Below are 16,248 nucleotides of genomic sequence, written 5' to 3'. Positions count from 1 at the left end.
AAGATAAGATGTGAAGCCTACTGACTACGATAGCAGGATCTTATTGAAAGATCTCTCACAAAACCTAAGAAATTCTAGTCATGAAGGATGTCAGTGGCACCAGAATAGTGTCAAGATGCTCACAGATGCACAGGAACAGAAACAGAGGGTAGCAAAGTGAAAGTTTAGTGTCTGAGAAACAGTTAAATTCATTAAAATTAAACAATATTCTAGGGTCCAATTATATCTCTATCAGACTGTATACATAATTAGCAGCTGAATTAGCCCCTTATTTAACTACAACACACTGTAGATCCCTTGAACAAACTGTTTCATTCAGCAGTTTGGAGTAAGCACAGGTCACGGCCACCTATATGGAGGTTAGCAGAAGTGATCCACAAAACTACTGTCCAATGTCACTGAAATCCATCTGTTGCATTTTTTTAGCGCATATTTTGAGCTCTATCAAAATGACCTTCGTACAAATTAGCATGGGTTCCACCTCGAACTTTTGTCACATGGCATCCTGAAAGCCATGGATCAAGGCAATCGAGTGAATGCTGAATGTTCTATTTCTTGACTTCTGAAAAGCATTTGACTTGGTACCACACCAACATTTTTTAACAAAACTACTATCATATGAGATATCAAACACAATTTGTGACTCGATACAGGATATGTTGGTAGGGAGGAAATAGCATGTTGTCTTCAATGGGGAGTCACTGACAAAAGCGAAGTGTGCCCCAAGGGAGGGAATCATAACCAATGATGTTCATGTTATGTAGCAATGATCTGGCAGACAATATTAATAGCAACCTCGGACTTTTTACAAATTGTCTAGTTACTTAAAATTAAGTACTATTTGAAAAACATTGCACAAATATTGGGTCAGATCTTAATATGATTTTCAGGTGGCACAGAGATTGGAAACTTCCTTTAAATGGGCAGACGTGTTGGATTGTACACTTCACTAAATCCAGTAAAGTACCAGGTGGTTATAATTAAACTTTCCCTATTTAACACATTATAACATGGAAACTAATTACTGTAAGAGTACCAAACTTGGTAGCATTAATGTCAAGGACCTGAGAAAGGGAAATAATGATGCAGAATGAATTCAGCTGAAACACTTTTAATGTGCTGCTACGGTACATCATACCATTACATACCGATACCATTACTGATACAAAAGGGGCTCAATATGACACCCATCAGTGTCCAGAAGATTCTGAAAGCACAGGATTGCATTCTGCACAGCAGAATGAAGCACGTCCATAGGTATGCTGGCTACCTCTCTTGATATGCTGTGCTTCAGATCAGTACATGTTTGAATGTTCCCCTGGTAAACCCAGTCCTCCACGTAGCCCCCCAACCATAAATCACAGGGAGTGATATCAGGTGACTATGCCAGCCAAGCAATAGGAATAATTTGATCATTTCCAAGTGTGTTTCAGAGAAGCAGGTAAACTTCATGACAAATGTGCAGTGGGGCCCCATCTTGCATGAAAACATTTCAGTTCAATGTGTGTCTCTCCTGCTGGCGAAGCATATCACAGTAACGCTGACCAGACACGCTGCACATCCTTGGTCCTTGAATGCCATCCTGTTCTAAACAATGGGCCAATAATGAATGCAGCCGTGAAACCGCACCATACAGTGACGCGTTCACCATACAGAGGAATTTCATGCACAGTGATTCGAGGTGAAGAGCCCCGCATTCACCAATTCTGTGTTCACTGCACCCTCAGAGAAAAATGAGCTTTGACTGTCCATAGGATTATCCAGGGCTAGGCCTTGTCAACTTCAATCCTCGCGAGAAAGTGGAGAGTGAAGTCAACATGTTGTCATGTGTCCTGTGGTGCAAGCTGCTGTATGATATGGATCTTGTATGGATACCATTTGAGAATGGTTCGAAGCACCTTAAAATTGGGTTTTTAATGGGCTCTCTAAGAACAGGCCAGTTTTCAATTCAAGAGTCAAATCACACAAAATCAGAATGACAATATACTGCCACAACAGCTATTTTCTGTTACTTGTCAAAAGCATTTTGATTGTGCAGTTCACAGAATTCTTCCAGAAAATTTCAAATATTACAGCATCAGCGATCTAGCTGATCTTGTCATTTTTTTACATCCTGTCTAAATTTGTGGATGCATAATGTTGCTTTAAGAACCTCTGGGGAGGGGGGATTTATACAATGAAACAGAACCTTCAGGGGGGTAACCAATACAGCTGTACCATAGAGATTGATACTATGCTCTTCTTATATCCAAAGGATTTTCCATCGTATATCCACGAAACAGAAACTGTTCACTTTGCTGACGATGCAAGTGTTACAATCAGGCTTGAAAAAGAGAAGCTCCAACACTCAAAAATATAAATACTGGTTCTCTACATCTGGACTTTCACTGAATTTATGTGAACAGCAACACCTGCTATTCAGGTGGCCTACTGTACAAGACCTGACTAAACCTATGGAAATAATGCATGAGGGTAAATCAATAAATGTAACAGAACATTTTAAATTTTTAGATGTCTATATTGATAGAAACCTGAACTGACAGTCACATGTTACAGATCATCTTAAATATCTAAGTGGCAAAAGTGTGTTTATGCTCACAGAGGCTTTTCCATTGTGTTCTGTTACTGGCAGTGGCTCAACATGATGAATCATGAGAGGTCAACATGGTGAATTGTGAGAGAGATTGTAGGTAGAGAATGAGATGCTAGTTCATAATTTCATATGGTTAGTAAATGAAATTTGCATGTACTTTGTTACATAAGGCTAGAATTTCACCAGATCACCAGAATTTTCAATAAAATTGGAAATAAGACATACAAATAGGATACTGTGATGATTAATGTGTATTTTGGGCTATGCTACACACCAAAATCTATTTGGGCAATCTTATTTTTGTGCTGGGATTCGTTGGCTCACCAACTCACAAGCAAATTACCACAGTCCAACTTGAACCTAATCTACAAAATGTTTTAATAGGAGAGCTCCAAGAAATGAGAGACAAAATAGAAGAGCCATTTGAACCACAAGGATACAAGTTTATAAAAGGAAACCAGGGCAAAGGGCATTGAAGGAATGCCCCAATTTGGAACAGGATTTGAAGTAAATATAAAAATAACAGATTCAGTAACTGCTTGTCAAGCAATACCACAAAAACCTGTAACTTTTAAACAATGAATAAAACTTACACAATAATAAATCTTCATTCTCCTACAAATGAATAAAGTATCTAACAAAAACAAAGGAAAATTTTGGGACCTTACCAAACAAACCATGAATAGATAAATAAGAGAAATGTGAAAATCTTATTGGGAGAATTCAATGCCTAGTTGGGAAAATAAACAAAATATCAAGACAATTGGAAAATGAAGCCCACATAACATAACAAACAAGAATGACCAAAGGCTCTTAGAACTCTGCAAAGAGCACAGCATCTATCTAAATCAACATACTTCAAGAAGTTGGTTGCTTTGGGGCAGGGGACCAAACAGTGAGGTCTTTGGTCCCATTGGATTAGGGAAGGATGGGAAATGAAGTCAGCTGTGCCCTTTCAAAGGAACCATCCTGGCATTTGTCTGAAGCAATTTAGGGAAATCACAGAAAACCTACATCAGGATGGCTGGAGGTTTGAGCCATTGTCCTCCTGAATGCAAGTCCAGTGTGCTAACCAAAGTGCCTTCTCACTTGGTACTTCAAGAAGAAGTCTAAGCTTAAAATGTGGAAATACACAGATTGGAGGAAGGGAGAATGGCAGCTAGACCATGTCTATATACATAAAAAAATTTCATAAGGAAACTTACAACATTAAAAGTATTGGGAAATGTAGATATAGACTCAGGCCACTACTTAGTTAAAATAAAAATCAAATTTGCTAAGTCAGAGGGAAAGAATGGAAAAATCAATAAAAACGAATGGGAGCTACAACCCACATCAGCTAATGAAAAATGACAAATATCAACAAGTAACACACACCATTCACTTGACAGATGATCTAGGAGAACTGGTACCAAGCCTCAAAACCAAGCCCAGAATCTATCTCCCTTGAACACCAGAAAGTAAAAAATTCCATGAAGAAAGACACCAGTCATGATTAAAGCTTCAAAGACAAAAAATGCCATCAACCTCAAAATGAAAGGAAAAGATTCACTCAAAACATTAGGAGACTCAAAAGAGGACTTCATAAAGACATAATAAATTTTATAGAAGGTAATAACAACAAAACCAATTTCAGAAACTACTACAAAATTTTTGGGAAACAACAGCATGAGCCTCCTACACTAATACTAAAGGATGAAGATGGAAGAATGGCACACTGTAACACAGAAAATACTGAAATCATGGCAAAAGCATTTAATAAACTTATGAAATGTAAAGAACTCTTACAAATCAATGTAAATATCCTGATAAAAACTAAACCCACCAAATTTGACCCTCCAACTTTCAAAAACTAGAAAATAATTGTAAAGCATTTGGAGAAGATAAGTTTTTTTCCATGTGGAAACATTCAAGTGATGCAATTAAGTACTCCATGCAAATGGCTCTAACAAAAGTTTGGATAACAGAACAATTCCCACAACATTGGATAACAGCCACCGTTCACCTAATAAACAAGGAAGGAGATAAGAGCAATCTGGACAACTACAGCTGGACCATTCTGCTAGACTGCACATACAAGATTTTATCCAAAATCTTATATGGAAGAATCATGGAACCACTAGTGTAGGACTTAGAAGAATATCTGGGACGTGTCAGACCATGGAGAAGCTGTGCAGATCAGATCATTAGTTTAAACGTAATTATGGCATACTACAGAAAATGGAACAAATCTCTGTTAGTAACATTTGCAGACTTTTAAGATGGCATATGACTGCCTTAACAGACCTTCAGCATTAAAAATTTTAAGAAAGCTACCACTTCTCTCAAGATGTATGAGACAGGCGAAATACCCACAGACTTCAAGAAGAATATAATAATTCCAATCCCAAAGAAAGCAGGTGTTGACAGATGTGAAAATTACCAAACTATCAGTTTAATAAGTCACAGCTGCAAAATACTAACGCGAATTCTTTACAGACGAATGGAAAAACTGGTAGAAGCGGACCTCGGGGAAGATCAGTTTGGATTCCGTAGAAATGTTGGAACACGTGAGGCAATACTAACCTTACAACTTATCTTAGAAGAAAGATTAAGAAAAGGCAAACCTACGTTTCTAGCATTTGTAGACTTAGAGAAAGCTTTTGACAACGTTAACTGGAATACTCTCTTTCAAATTCTGAAGGTGGCAGGGGTAAAATACAGGGAGCGAAAGGCTATTTGCAATTTGTACAGAAACCAGATGGCAGTTATAAGAGTTGAGGAGCATGAAAGGGAAGCAGTGGTTGGGAAAGGAGTGAGACAGGGTTGTAGCCTGTCCCCGATGTTATTCAATCTGTATATTGAGCAAGCAGTAAAGGAAACAAAAGAAAAATTCGGAGTAGGTATTAAAATTCATGGAGAAGAAGTAAAAACTTTGAGGTTCGCCGATGACATTGTAATTCTGTCAGAGACAGCAAAGGACTTGGAAGAGCAGTTAAACGGAACGGACAGTGTCTTGAAAGGAGGATATAAGATGAACATCAACAAAAGCAAAATGAGGATAATGGAATGTAGTCAAATTAAGTCGAGTGATGCTGAGGGGATTAGATTAGGAAATGAGACACTGAAAGTAGTAAAGGAGTTTTGCTATTTAGGAAGTAAAATAACTGATGATGGTCAAAGTAGAGAGGATATAAAATGTAGACTGGCAATGGCAAGGAAATAGTTTCTGAAGAAGAGAAATTTGTTAACATCGAGTATAGATTTAAGTGTCAGGAAGTCGTTTCGGAAAGTATTTGTATGGAGTGTAGCCATGTATGGAAGTGAAACATGGACGATAACCAGTTTGGACAAGAAGAGAATAGAAGCTTTCGAAATGTGGTGCTACAGAAGAATGCTGAAGATAAGGTGGGTAGATCACGTAACTAATGAGGAGGTATTGAATGGGATTGGGGAGAAGAGAAGTTTGTGGCACAACATGACTAGAAAAAGGAATCGGTTGGTAGGACATGTTTTGAGGCATCAAGGGATCACGAATTTAGCATTGGAGGGCAGTGTGGAGGGTAAAAATCGTAGAGGGAGACCAAGAGATGAATACACTAAGCAGATTCAGAAGGATGTAGGTTGCAGTAGGTACTGGGAGACGAAGAAGCTTGCACAGGATAGAGTAGCATGGAGAGCTGCATCAAACCAGTCTCAGGACTGAAGACCACAACAACAACAACCACTTCTCTAAAACTAATTAAACTAATGCAACTTACTCTAACCAATACCAAACCAAAAGTCAAATTTAGCGATAAAATGAATACCACACTTGACTCATTTGGAGTCGCTTAACCGAATAGGCACATAAAATTCCACTTTGAAAACTATTCTGTTTGTAACAGGAAACAAACTGACACATTCCATTAACACTGGGTGTCATATGAAATACATGACAAGCTACATTTGTTTGGGCTGGTCTCTGGTACACACTGCAAAAACAATATTACAGATATCTTAAGAAACACCACAGAAAATGCATCTAATGACGATCAGATAATGAGAGAATGGCACAAGGACAATCCAAAGGATTGGAAGAGCACAAAATTATACAAGTTCATACTGCTTGGGATCTGCTGATGATCTTGGTCTCCTTGGCCAACAATGTTCAAGAAACCAGACAACAAGTTAAACTGCTACAAGAAATATCACAGACAATCAGGCTCAGAATAGCATTTAAAAGAAAATGAATGTGTGTGTGTGTGTGTGTGTGTGTGTGTGTGTGTGTGTGTGTGTGAACAGTAAAAAACATAATTTGCAAGATAATAATATAAAAATGGTGGAATATTAAGAGCAACATTAAATGGATTACAGAAATTAATGAAGACATAAGAGGACACCGACTACAGTAGATGACCTACTGTACGGCAATGAACATAAACATAATACAAATGAAGATCAGTAGAAGAACTATAGGTGGTGTGATAAAAAAAAAGATTGAAAGAATGAAGATATTCTGGGCAGACAGAAGAGCATAAACTTTATATAGCAATAAATTATAACAATCCTTTATATAACCACTGTAGACCTATTATTGAATCGTATTACTGAAATATTATTGAACTGAATAGGGTTACTAAATAATAACTACTCCATGTATAAACCCTTGTATAATCGACTAAAGTGGTCCAATGAAGGCCATGAAATAAATAAGTTGCAATAATAATATATGTAAATCAAACAAAATATTTAAAACAAAGATGCTGTGACTTACCAAATGAGAAAGCGCTGGTAAATAGACACAATAAAAAAACACACAAACACACGCACACAAGTTTTTTATTGTGTCTATCTACCAGTGCTTTCTCATTTGGTAAGTCACAGCATCTTTGTTTTATACATATTTTTTTCCCACATGGAATGTTTCTTTCTATTATATTCAAACAAAATATTTATTATCACATACCATGCTTCATCCAATTATAGATTACGATATGTGTGACTAATCAATTCTAAGGCTACATACAGGGCAATAAATTTAATCTAAGTTTCACATATTGTTACTTTTTCAGACATTACAGGAGGCCACTCACTGAAAAGCAGAACGAACTGGGAGGGGGTAACATCATGGAGAGAGGGGGATCTGCTGGTGCAGGATATGGGGAATGTGAGCTACCAGAGATGGAGCCCAGAACGAATAAGGGAGCAAACAATATGTTGCAAGGATATGACCCTTTCGCATGGTTCAGAGAGGCTGGTGGTGCAGGGGAGGGATTTGATTCCTGTGGCAGGGGGTTGGGATGGGAGTGGCATAGGGATGGATTAGAATGTAGTGCAGGTTGGGTGAGTGATGGAACATCGCTTTAGGAGAGATGGAAAGTATCTTGTGTAGGCTGTATCTCACTTCATGGATGATTCTGTGTGACAAGGAGGTGCTCCTTCATGGCTAATTCTTGGGTTTAGTGGAAGTTTGGGGGTGTTTGAGGATATGGCACAGGAAATCTTTTTTACAGACAAAGTTTGGTGGGGTAGTCACTGTTCTGCGCTCATAGGCAGCACACCGCACCTGGTACACACGGCACTCGGAGTCCACAGCGCAGCTACAACACCTGAAGATGGGCTTCTAACAGAAATTTACAGCTGAAGTGGTATTTTTAACATCTGCTAAAAAAAAAAAGTGATTGGGTAATGGAGGCTCAAAATGGGTCGAGAAATTGGAAACAATGCTTGCAAAAGATTTATAGTTGCACATAAGAAATTAGTTCAACTGAAAATGAGAACATAGCTCACAGCTGCAAGCTAGTCCATTAGTCCATTTTCTCTATGCAAATCTCACTGGAGTGGTCAGCACTGACTGAATGTTACAAAAAAAAAAAAAAAAAAAAAAAAAAAAAAATGCCAAAGTCACAAAAGATGTGAGGCTGGGTTGCTTATTGTCAGAGCTGATATTTAATTTGTGTATTGAGGAGACACTGAGAGATATAAACGACTCTTGATGAAAAAAATTTCATGATCCACTAGTAACATATGAGTGGTCCCCAAAAGTAAACAGGAAGTGAATTAGATGCTTAATGAAATGGAACATATGCCAGCTGATCATTACAGTATGAACCTAAGCTAGAAGCAACCTGAGACAATAGTGTGCACTACAGATGGGCATGCTGGATGACTAAGTGTCCAACTTGGGCATGACTCTGGAAGAAGATGAATTATACTGCATCGGAAATAGAACAGATGAAGAATGAAGATGCAAGAAGGCAAAGTAACAGGGGATTTCTATAAAAAGAAACAACAGTTAACACCCAAAAATATAAAAACTGAGACCAAACAAACTTAATTAAAAGCAATGTTTGGGCATATGGTGGTATAACCGTAAAATGTGAACAATGGGAAAGACATAAATGAAATGATCAGAAGCCACTGAAATGTGCTATTATAGGAGACTGTTGCAGATCAGATGCAATGATCAAGTAAGGAATGAAAAACATATTGCGAAGAGTTAAGGAGAAAAAATGGAAACAAAGAATGAATCAAAAAGATCAGTCTGATGATGTTCCCAGCTGGGTACATGTGGCAAAAGCTACAGTGTTTTGTTTTACCTTTGACTTGGGCATAGCTGCTCGAAATTCTGACTACTGCTTCTTAGCAATGTAATTTTACGATTTACCAACTGTTCATTCTGATGAAGCCACCTGTAATAAATGTCTAAATCCAGGTCAATGTACACCTAATGTTAACGTGCAACACATTGGCTGTTTAACCTTATATTGGAATCAAAAAGAGATAATAGTAAGCCACACATTCCAGGATTAACAAACAATGCGTTTCCAAGCTGACAGACCAATGACATCATTTACATGGCAGATATGTGAGCCATAAGGAATGATGAATGGATGACATCATTAACAACACAAAACTTCAACAAAACAAAAACCAACAAACTAACTGGATGACCACAGGGGTAGGAGATGTGGATGAGGATATCCTTTCTTAAGAACATGAAACCTATCAATAACTTGAAGATATCAGCCAACAGAGGAAAAATAAAACTAACTGAATCGCCACAGGTAGATGATGATATCCTTTATTGAGAACATGAAACCTGTTAAGAACTTGAAGATATCAGCCAACAGAGGAAAAATACAGCCCCCCCCCCCCATGAGGGTAATAGACACGATGTTAAAAAAAAAAAAAGATATCTTTGCTCCATTGATTTGGTCCCATCTGGGGGAGGGGGAATCATATAGCAGTTGAATAGTCAGACCAGGCTGTAGGAGCTCTGATGCCTTGATGTCAGCATCACACTCATAAAAAGAACAATTGCCAGCAAATGAAGTGGGGTGGGGGGAGAAAGGGGGGGGGGGGAGAGAGAGAGAGAGAGAGAGAGAGAGAGAGAGAGAGAGAGAGAGAGAGAGAGAGATGTAAAGACAGTGTTGACCATGCAATACTTTTGCATAAACTGGCAAATTGTGGGATTAGGGAAAAAGCTCAACCACAATCCATATCATAACTGAGAGTAGGAAATTGAAGGTTGTCTTTTAAGTCAACAAATAGGGAAGAAATTTGAATGAGCGTAGTGTTAAGTAGGGTGCGGCCACAAGGTTATGTCACAGATCTGTTACTTTTCTTGATGCATCCTACATCAACAATCAGCCACTATATATGACTAAAAAAAATCTCTCATCCTAATGACACGTTAATATATACAAATGTGATGAAGAGGGTACCATACAAAATGATTTTGCAAACAGTAGAATTGCTGCATTATCCAAGAGGACAATTACAAAGGAATGTACAAATTATTGAACACCAGCTCTTCTGTCAGATGCATCAGAAGTACTACTGTGAATAAAGAGAGAGATTTACAAAGAAAATAGATTGCAACTTAGCCAATGATCAATTTTGTTTCCCAGCATGGAAAGGATCAAGGGAAGCAATCTGAAAAAGTCAAATTTTGAAAAAAAAAAAAAAAAAAAAAAAAAAAATTTAGAAGTAAACAGAACAACATATACTGCAGTTAACTGAACTAGAACAAGAATTTGATATGGCTGATTGAAGTTATTACTTAAAGCACTGAGCAAAGTAGGGCATGACTGGAAAGACAGATGACTAATTACGAGTATATATGAAAGGGAAACTGGTGAACTGGATATTAATGACAGTAAAAAAGGAGCAAAAATCAGAAGGTGCCCTCTATCACCTTATTTGTTTGATATGTTCATCAAGGAGACACTAAAAACAACGAAAGAAAAGATGATTGGAATCAAAATTAATGGTATACATATTCACTGTGTCAGATTTCCCAGTGACTCTGCAACAGTGGCAGAAGCAGAGAAAGAAGTAAATAAAATGCTTAAGGTCTCAAAGAGATAACAAAAACTACAAATACAAAGAAGACAGAAGTCATGGTCATAGGCAAGAAAGGAGACTGAAATAAGACTGACACAAGCGTAAGTTGTGAGCAACTTGAGGTAGTAACAAAATTTCACTAGGCCTATCTCGGTAGGAATGCAGAGGGAAACACTAGATGTAAAAGGAAATCAAGACAAGAAAACGACAGGCAAAGAGTGCCTTCCAAAATAAGAAGAACCTTCTGCTAAAGAAGCAGATCAGCTTCGACACTAAGAAAAGCTTCATAAAGACTTTTGTATGGAGTGTCCCGCCATACGAACGTGAAACCTGGTGCTTGGGAAAGCTGTCCCAACATACGTATGTGAAACCTGGCAGTTGGCAAAGCCCAAGAAATCTTGTGCACATCGAAGATGATAAAATGAAGTTGTGAAGGAAAATTACAAGAACTAGCTGGAGGGATAAGGAAATGAATTAGGTGGTTCTACATGAAATACAGAAAAATCCACTGGACACTTAATCGAATATGATATTCTTTTATAAAACATTTCTGAAGGCAAGATCATACAGAAGAAAATGAGGGTAAGATCAAGGACATCCTATTTAAAAAATATGTTTACTGAGATGGGATGTTCTTCACAGATGGAGGTGGTGGGGACAACTGAAGAGAGGAAGCTGTGGCTGCAGAGACCAGGCTTAGTCTAGAAAGAAGAAGAAGAAACTGACAAGTGTCAGTGTGAAAGATGTGGAACAAAATGTATATGATATATTGTAGATAATAGGTTAGGTGGTAAAATCAGCAGACAGCTTTCAAAGAACAGCTTAACACTCAACTACAACAAAATGCAAAGCATGTAGTTTATGACACAGTACTCTAGTAAACATGAAATTTAATCATCCCAATGTGTCAGTCGGTAAAGAAGACCATTTTAAATTTTTAATCTGAGGGTAGATGGAAAGCTCTCTTGGAAGTACTATGTACAAGAATATTTGCTATCTTCATTATGACAGTCTCCACTCTGACACAACCACAAAGGATAGTTTTCTTTCGTGGAGGTATGTACCATCTATGCAACTAAATGAAGGCAGTTTGTTTATTGCCATACGTGTTTCGCTTCTTTTATTTGGGAAGCATAATCAGTGGCCTGAAATAAATGTTTCCTTTTACACATACAATAAATGTATTACGTGGTAGATATAATATGCTGCTCTATTACACTTTGTCATGTTTTTATCTTGTTTCTCGGTAAGATGCAACTTCTGTAGCACAAGTTCCATATTGTGAATGTAACGTTCGGAATACGGAACTTCTGCTACAAAAGTTGCTTCTAAGCTAAAAAGCATGACAAAAACATGACAAAATGTACCATAGCAGCATATTATATCTACCACGTAATACATTTATTGTATGTATAAAAGGAAACATGTATTTCAGGCCATTGATGATGCTTCCCAAATAAAAGAAGCGAAACGCATATGGCAATAAACAAACTGCCTTCATTTAGTTGTACAGACAGTACATACCCCAACGAATTATGGGCAACTAGAGGAAAGATAGAAAACAGATAAAAATGATTTACTTTCACTCTATTATCACATGTGGTAATATATTCTGGGGCAACTCAGTGCACTTACCAAGAATTTTCTTACCCCAGAAAACGGAGGGGAGAATGATCCATGATGTCAGTTTGCCAACTTTGTGAGGCTGGTGTTTGAATGTCTTTGAATTCGAACACTGTCTTCCCTTGATTATGCTGTTTACAACATTCATTTAGAAGAAACTTATATACTTATTCGGTGAACATAAGATAGAAAAATGGCCGCACTTGGATAATATTTCCTTAAGCATTGTACAGGAAAGAGTTCACTATGCATGTTTCATTTTCAGTAGGCTTCAAGTACAACAGAAAAAAGACAGATAAACATAAGGTTCTCAAATCTCTGTTGAAAGGTTTCCTTGTGGTACACTGATTCTATTCTGTAGAGAAGTTCTTTGCATTATGTGCATCATGTGACACTTAGTGCACAGAGTAACACTGGATGAAACTGTCTTGGGCAAAATACATTGTAGACACCACTAAAATTTTAAATGTGTCCAAAAGATGATCTTTAAGACTAATGTTGATTCATTAATGTTGTATGTAAAACATAATGTTTGTTTTTGAATTAATTATATTGTTACAGTAATGGCCTACCACATATCAATATATATTTCTCTTAATATCTATATAGTTTTACAGATGTATGCACGTATGTAAGCTAAATGATACAATCAACTGCATTTCTATACTCAAAAATGGATATTAAATAAATAAAAACTTTTCTCTGTAATGAGTTGTTTATTTCTATAAGCTTGTTTCTTTCTCATGTGATTAATAGTTTTGTTTATAAATTTTCTAATCAGCAGCCTGTAAATTATATACTGACTCAGCTTTGGCTTGCAAGGGCACACAGAAACTGACAGACAAACAAATAAATAAATAAATATGTAAAGTGAAGAAATCTTGTTATCATACTGTGGTCCTGTTGAAAGTATTCACACCTGTTCTCCAACGGCAGTCACACAGTCAACATTTGGATTATGAACTTCATCCTATCAACTTCCACTCATTTATGATTAAGTAGTATTTCTCTGAAAATAAACTATGTTAGGATTTTAACTGAGCAGTTACGGTGGATATGAATAAGGCTAGTACGTTAACTATGAAACATGTACCCAGATATGGGAACTGGTGGAGACACTACACAACTCTTAACATTTACAACAAAATCAAATTGTTAACAACACGGGAAATATTTACAAAATATTGAAACAGTTGAGTCACATCCATTATACACAGCTGATGGTTTTATGTTTCTTAAGGTACGACTTACAGTCGCAAAGTAACAAAAAATTTATTACCTTCGACAAATACTGCTTTATTTTTCCCTCTTCGGAATGAAGCATCTCCGCTTCCTTTGTGACTTCACACTAAGTTATAATCCTGTGAACATACGTTTCGTATAAGGAACTTCGCAATGATACTTTACAAATCCTTGATTATACTGACGCAAAAGGAAACTAGCGACTGAACTACCGTCTTTATTTTATTTTATTTCTTTTATTGTGGTTGACAAAACAGGTTGATTACACGATATTCCTCTAGCGAAATGTCAACACACAAACTAGATTTTATTTAGCATGAATATACACAGCATACTAACCAGTAACACTACCGTTCACGACTTTTTCCACTAATGGTTAAATATAATTATTTATTTTTGCCGTTTCACTTACGAACAAAAACACACAGATTTTCTTGTCATTAATTAAACACTCAGGCAACCATATGATTCTGAGACAGAAACTATTCCAGAGATTCTCCGTATAATTAAATACCATAGTGTGATTACAACTAGAGCCCGTCAGAAAACCGCTTATTGCAAATGTTTATTACTATATTCTTCTTAAAAATTTTATTTTATTTAAACCAATTCATTTATTATCGCCAAATATATAATTCTTGGAAGGGTCACGACTACGCATGTGGCGCGGATTGCTGGCATTTGTACACGGATGACTCGTATTGCAGACCTACCGGCATTAGACTCCCGCTTTGTATTATATCACATATAACTATTACCGGAATGAGAAGTGTTTACTTGACTAAATCAGAAGTTTTTTTCAGGAGAAAGTGTGGCCCACCAGAGATCTAGGTCCTCCGCAGCTATTGCTTTTTTTTTTTTTTTTTTTTTTTTATATATATGCTAAGTCGCCTTTCTTGTAGGTCAAAATGATTGTTTCAGTTTCATTAAATTATAGCTTTTTCCCACAGTCATGTATAATAAATAAGAAATAAAATCCAATATTAGAAATACTGCAGTGTCGTATAAAGTGTGTGAATGAGCGTTGGCTAAAGGAAAACAAGTACAAGAAGTGTGGTCCAGTTGGTTTTGATCTTTTAATTGATTATGATTGATAAAGTATAGAAAAAGAAGAGTATCAATACAAGTTACAATTGTTCTTAACCTTAAGATACTGCCGCATCAGCCATGTCAATGATACGGCGCCCATTCGTAAAATGTTTTCCGCAATCTCGCTTAAGGTGAACGCTGAAGTCATAGGCCTTGCCCTAAACACTTAATTAATCGGGCGGCCAAATGTTGGCAACAATGAACGTCTCAGATTTCCCGCGGCGCACTTTAGCAGACAACAATGATTTCGGTATTCAGTTGAATGAGAACAATGTATACGCGTTTATTTCAATCTGTGCACGCAGTTTACGATGTTCAAACGTTGTAAATTTAGTGATTATTTGTTCGTTAATAGGTTTAATTGTAAAAGAAATGAGTGAAAAAAAGAGAAATTACCCTGGTGGAGCTATGAAATGAAGAGATAAACAGGAGAAGAAGGAAGTTATAAACAAATTGCCCGACATTTCTTCATTTTTTCAGAAGTCAGATTCTATGAGTGATTTCGTTTGCAATGGTAAGTACTAGAAACGTATCTATCTCCACGGAAAAAAATACTTCTGATTTATAATTTAGGTTACGTTATGTAGCGTTCCTCGCTGTGTGACATAGGACTTATGAGTATCATTACACGTCGTCACGGAAATGCACTAGGTAAATACATGCGATCAGCGCGTTCACTAGATTTGTACACATGCAGTACGAACCATAAAATACATTCCATAATTTTATGTACACAAGTTTTCCCACACTAGGTATATGGATGTTTAATTTTACACACTTTGTCATACACAATTAACAGGATGGTGATACATTAAATTTGTTTACAACAGTGAGGTTATATCAGGAAGAGATCTCTTCCAGCTAACACATCTTGTGTGGAAAGGGCAATGAAAACTAAATCAGTCAATGTGGATTTTATAAAATATAAAATTTTAACCGATGTAGTACGCCATCACTGTTTGACCTTGTTAGCGCGAAATCACTCAAGACGAACTCATGGTTAACGCGAAAAAAATTTGGCCCTTATAGGAATACATTAGTTCTAATAGTATATTTTTTTCGGTTAACACGAATTCCGGTTCTGGCGAATTACGAACTGTTTATCAGTCCCAAGCGTAGTTAAATTACATTTTAACACAAAATTCCAACGTTACAGTATTTTTTTCCGAAATGAACGCGAGACATGTAACTACACAGCTAACTACCCATTGTTGACTCGTTTCTAACGTATTGTAGGTCGGGAGCCGCGATTATCATCAGCATGTATGTTTTACAGATATTTGCGCTTTGTCACACATAATGAAAACAAAATGAGAGCTGGTACCTCCAATAACAAAACAAAAGTTCCTTGGGAGAACTCTCGATGGAACATTCGTTGTAAGTAAAGACGA

The 16,248-nt window shown here is 36.9% G+C and overlaps 1 protein-coding gene across 4 annotated transcripts in view; it reads right to left on the bottom strand.

The window, feature by feature from the left end:
- The window catches only part of LOC126481244 (tumor susceptibility gene 101 protein), a 159,848-nt gene extending 145,593 nt beyond the window's left edge, over positions 1–14,255 (bottom strand). For all 4 annotated transcript variants that reach the window (XM_050104860.1, XM_050104867.1, XM_050104876.1 and 1 more), the window contains exons 1-2: positions 14,108–14,255; positions 13,806–13,887 (exon numbers count right to left, since the gene is read on the bottom strand). In XM_050104860.1, the coding sequence (XP_049960817.1) occupies positions 13,806–13,850 (45 nt within the window). In that variant the 5' untranslated portion in view covers positions 13,851–13,887; positions 14,108–14,255. The remainder of the gene's footprint in view (positions 1–13,805; positions 13,888–14,107) is intronic.
- Positions 14,256–16,248: the final 1,993 nt, after the last annotated feature.

Source organism: Schistocerca serialis, chromosome 1 (genome assembly GCF_023864345.2).
Source record: "Schistocerca serialis cubense isolate TAMUIC-IGC-003099 chromosome 1, iqSchSeri2.2, whole genome shotgun sequence".
In the NCBI taxonomy this organism is placed as follows: Eukaryota; Metazoa; Arthropoda; class Insecta; order Orthoptera; family Acrididae; genus Schistocerca; species Schistocerca serialis.
The sequence above is the reverse complement of the archived record's forward strand: the minus strand, read 5'-3'. Positions and strand labels throughout refer to the sequence as shown.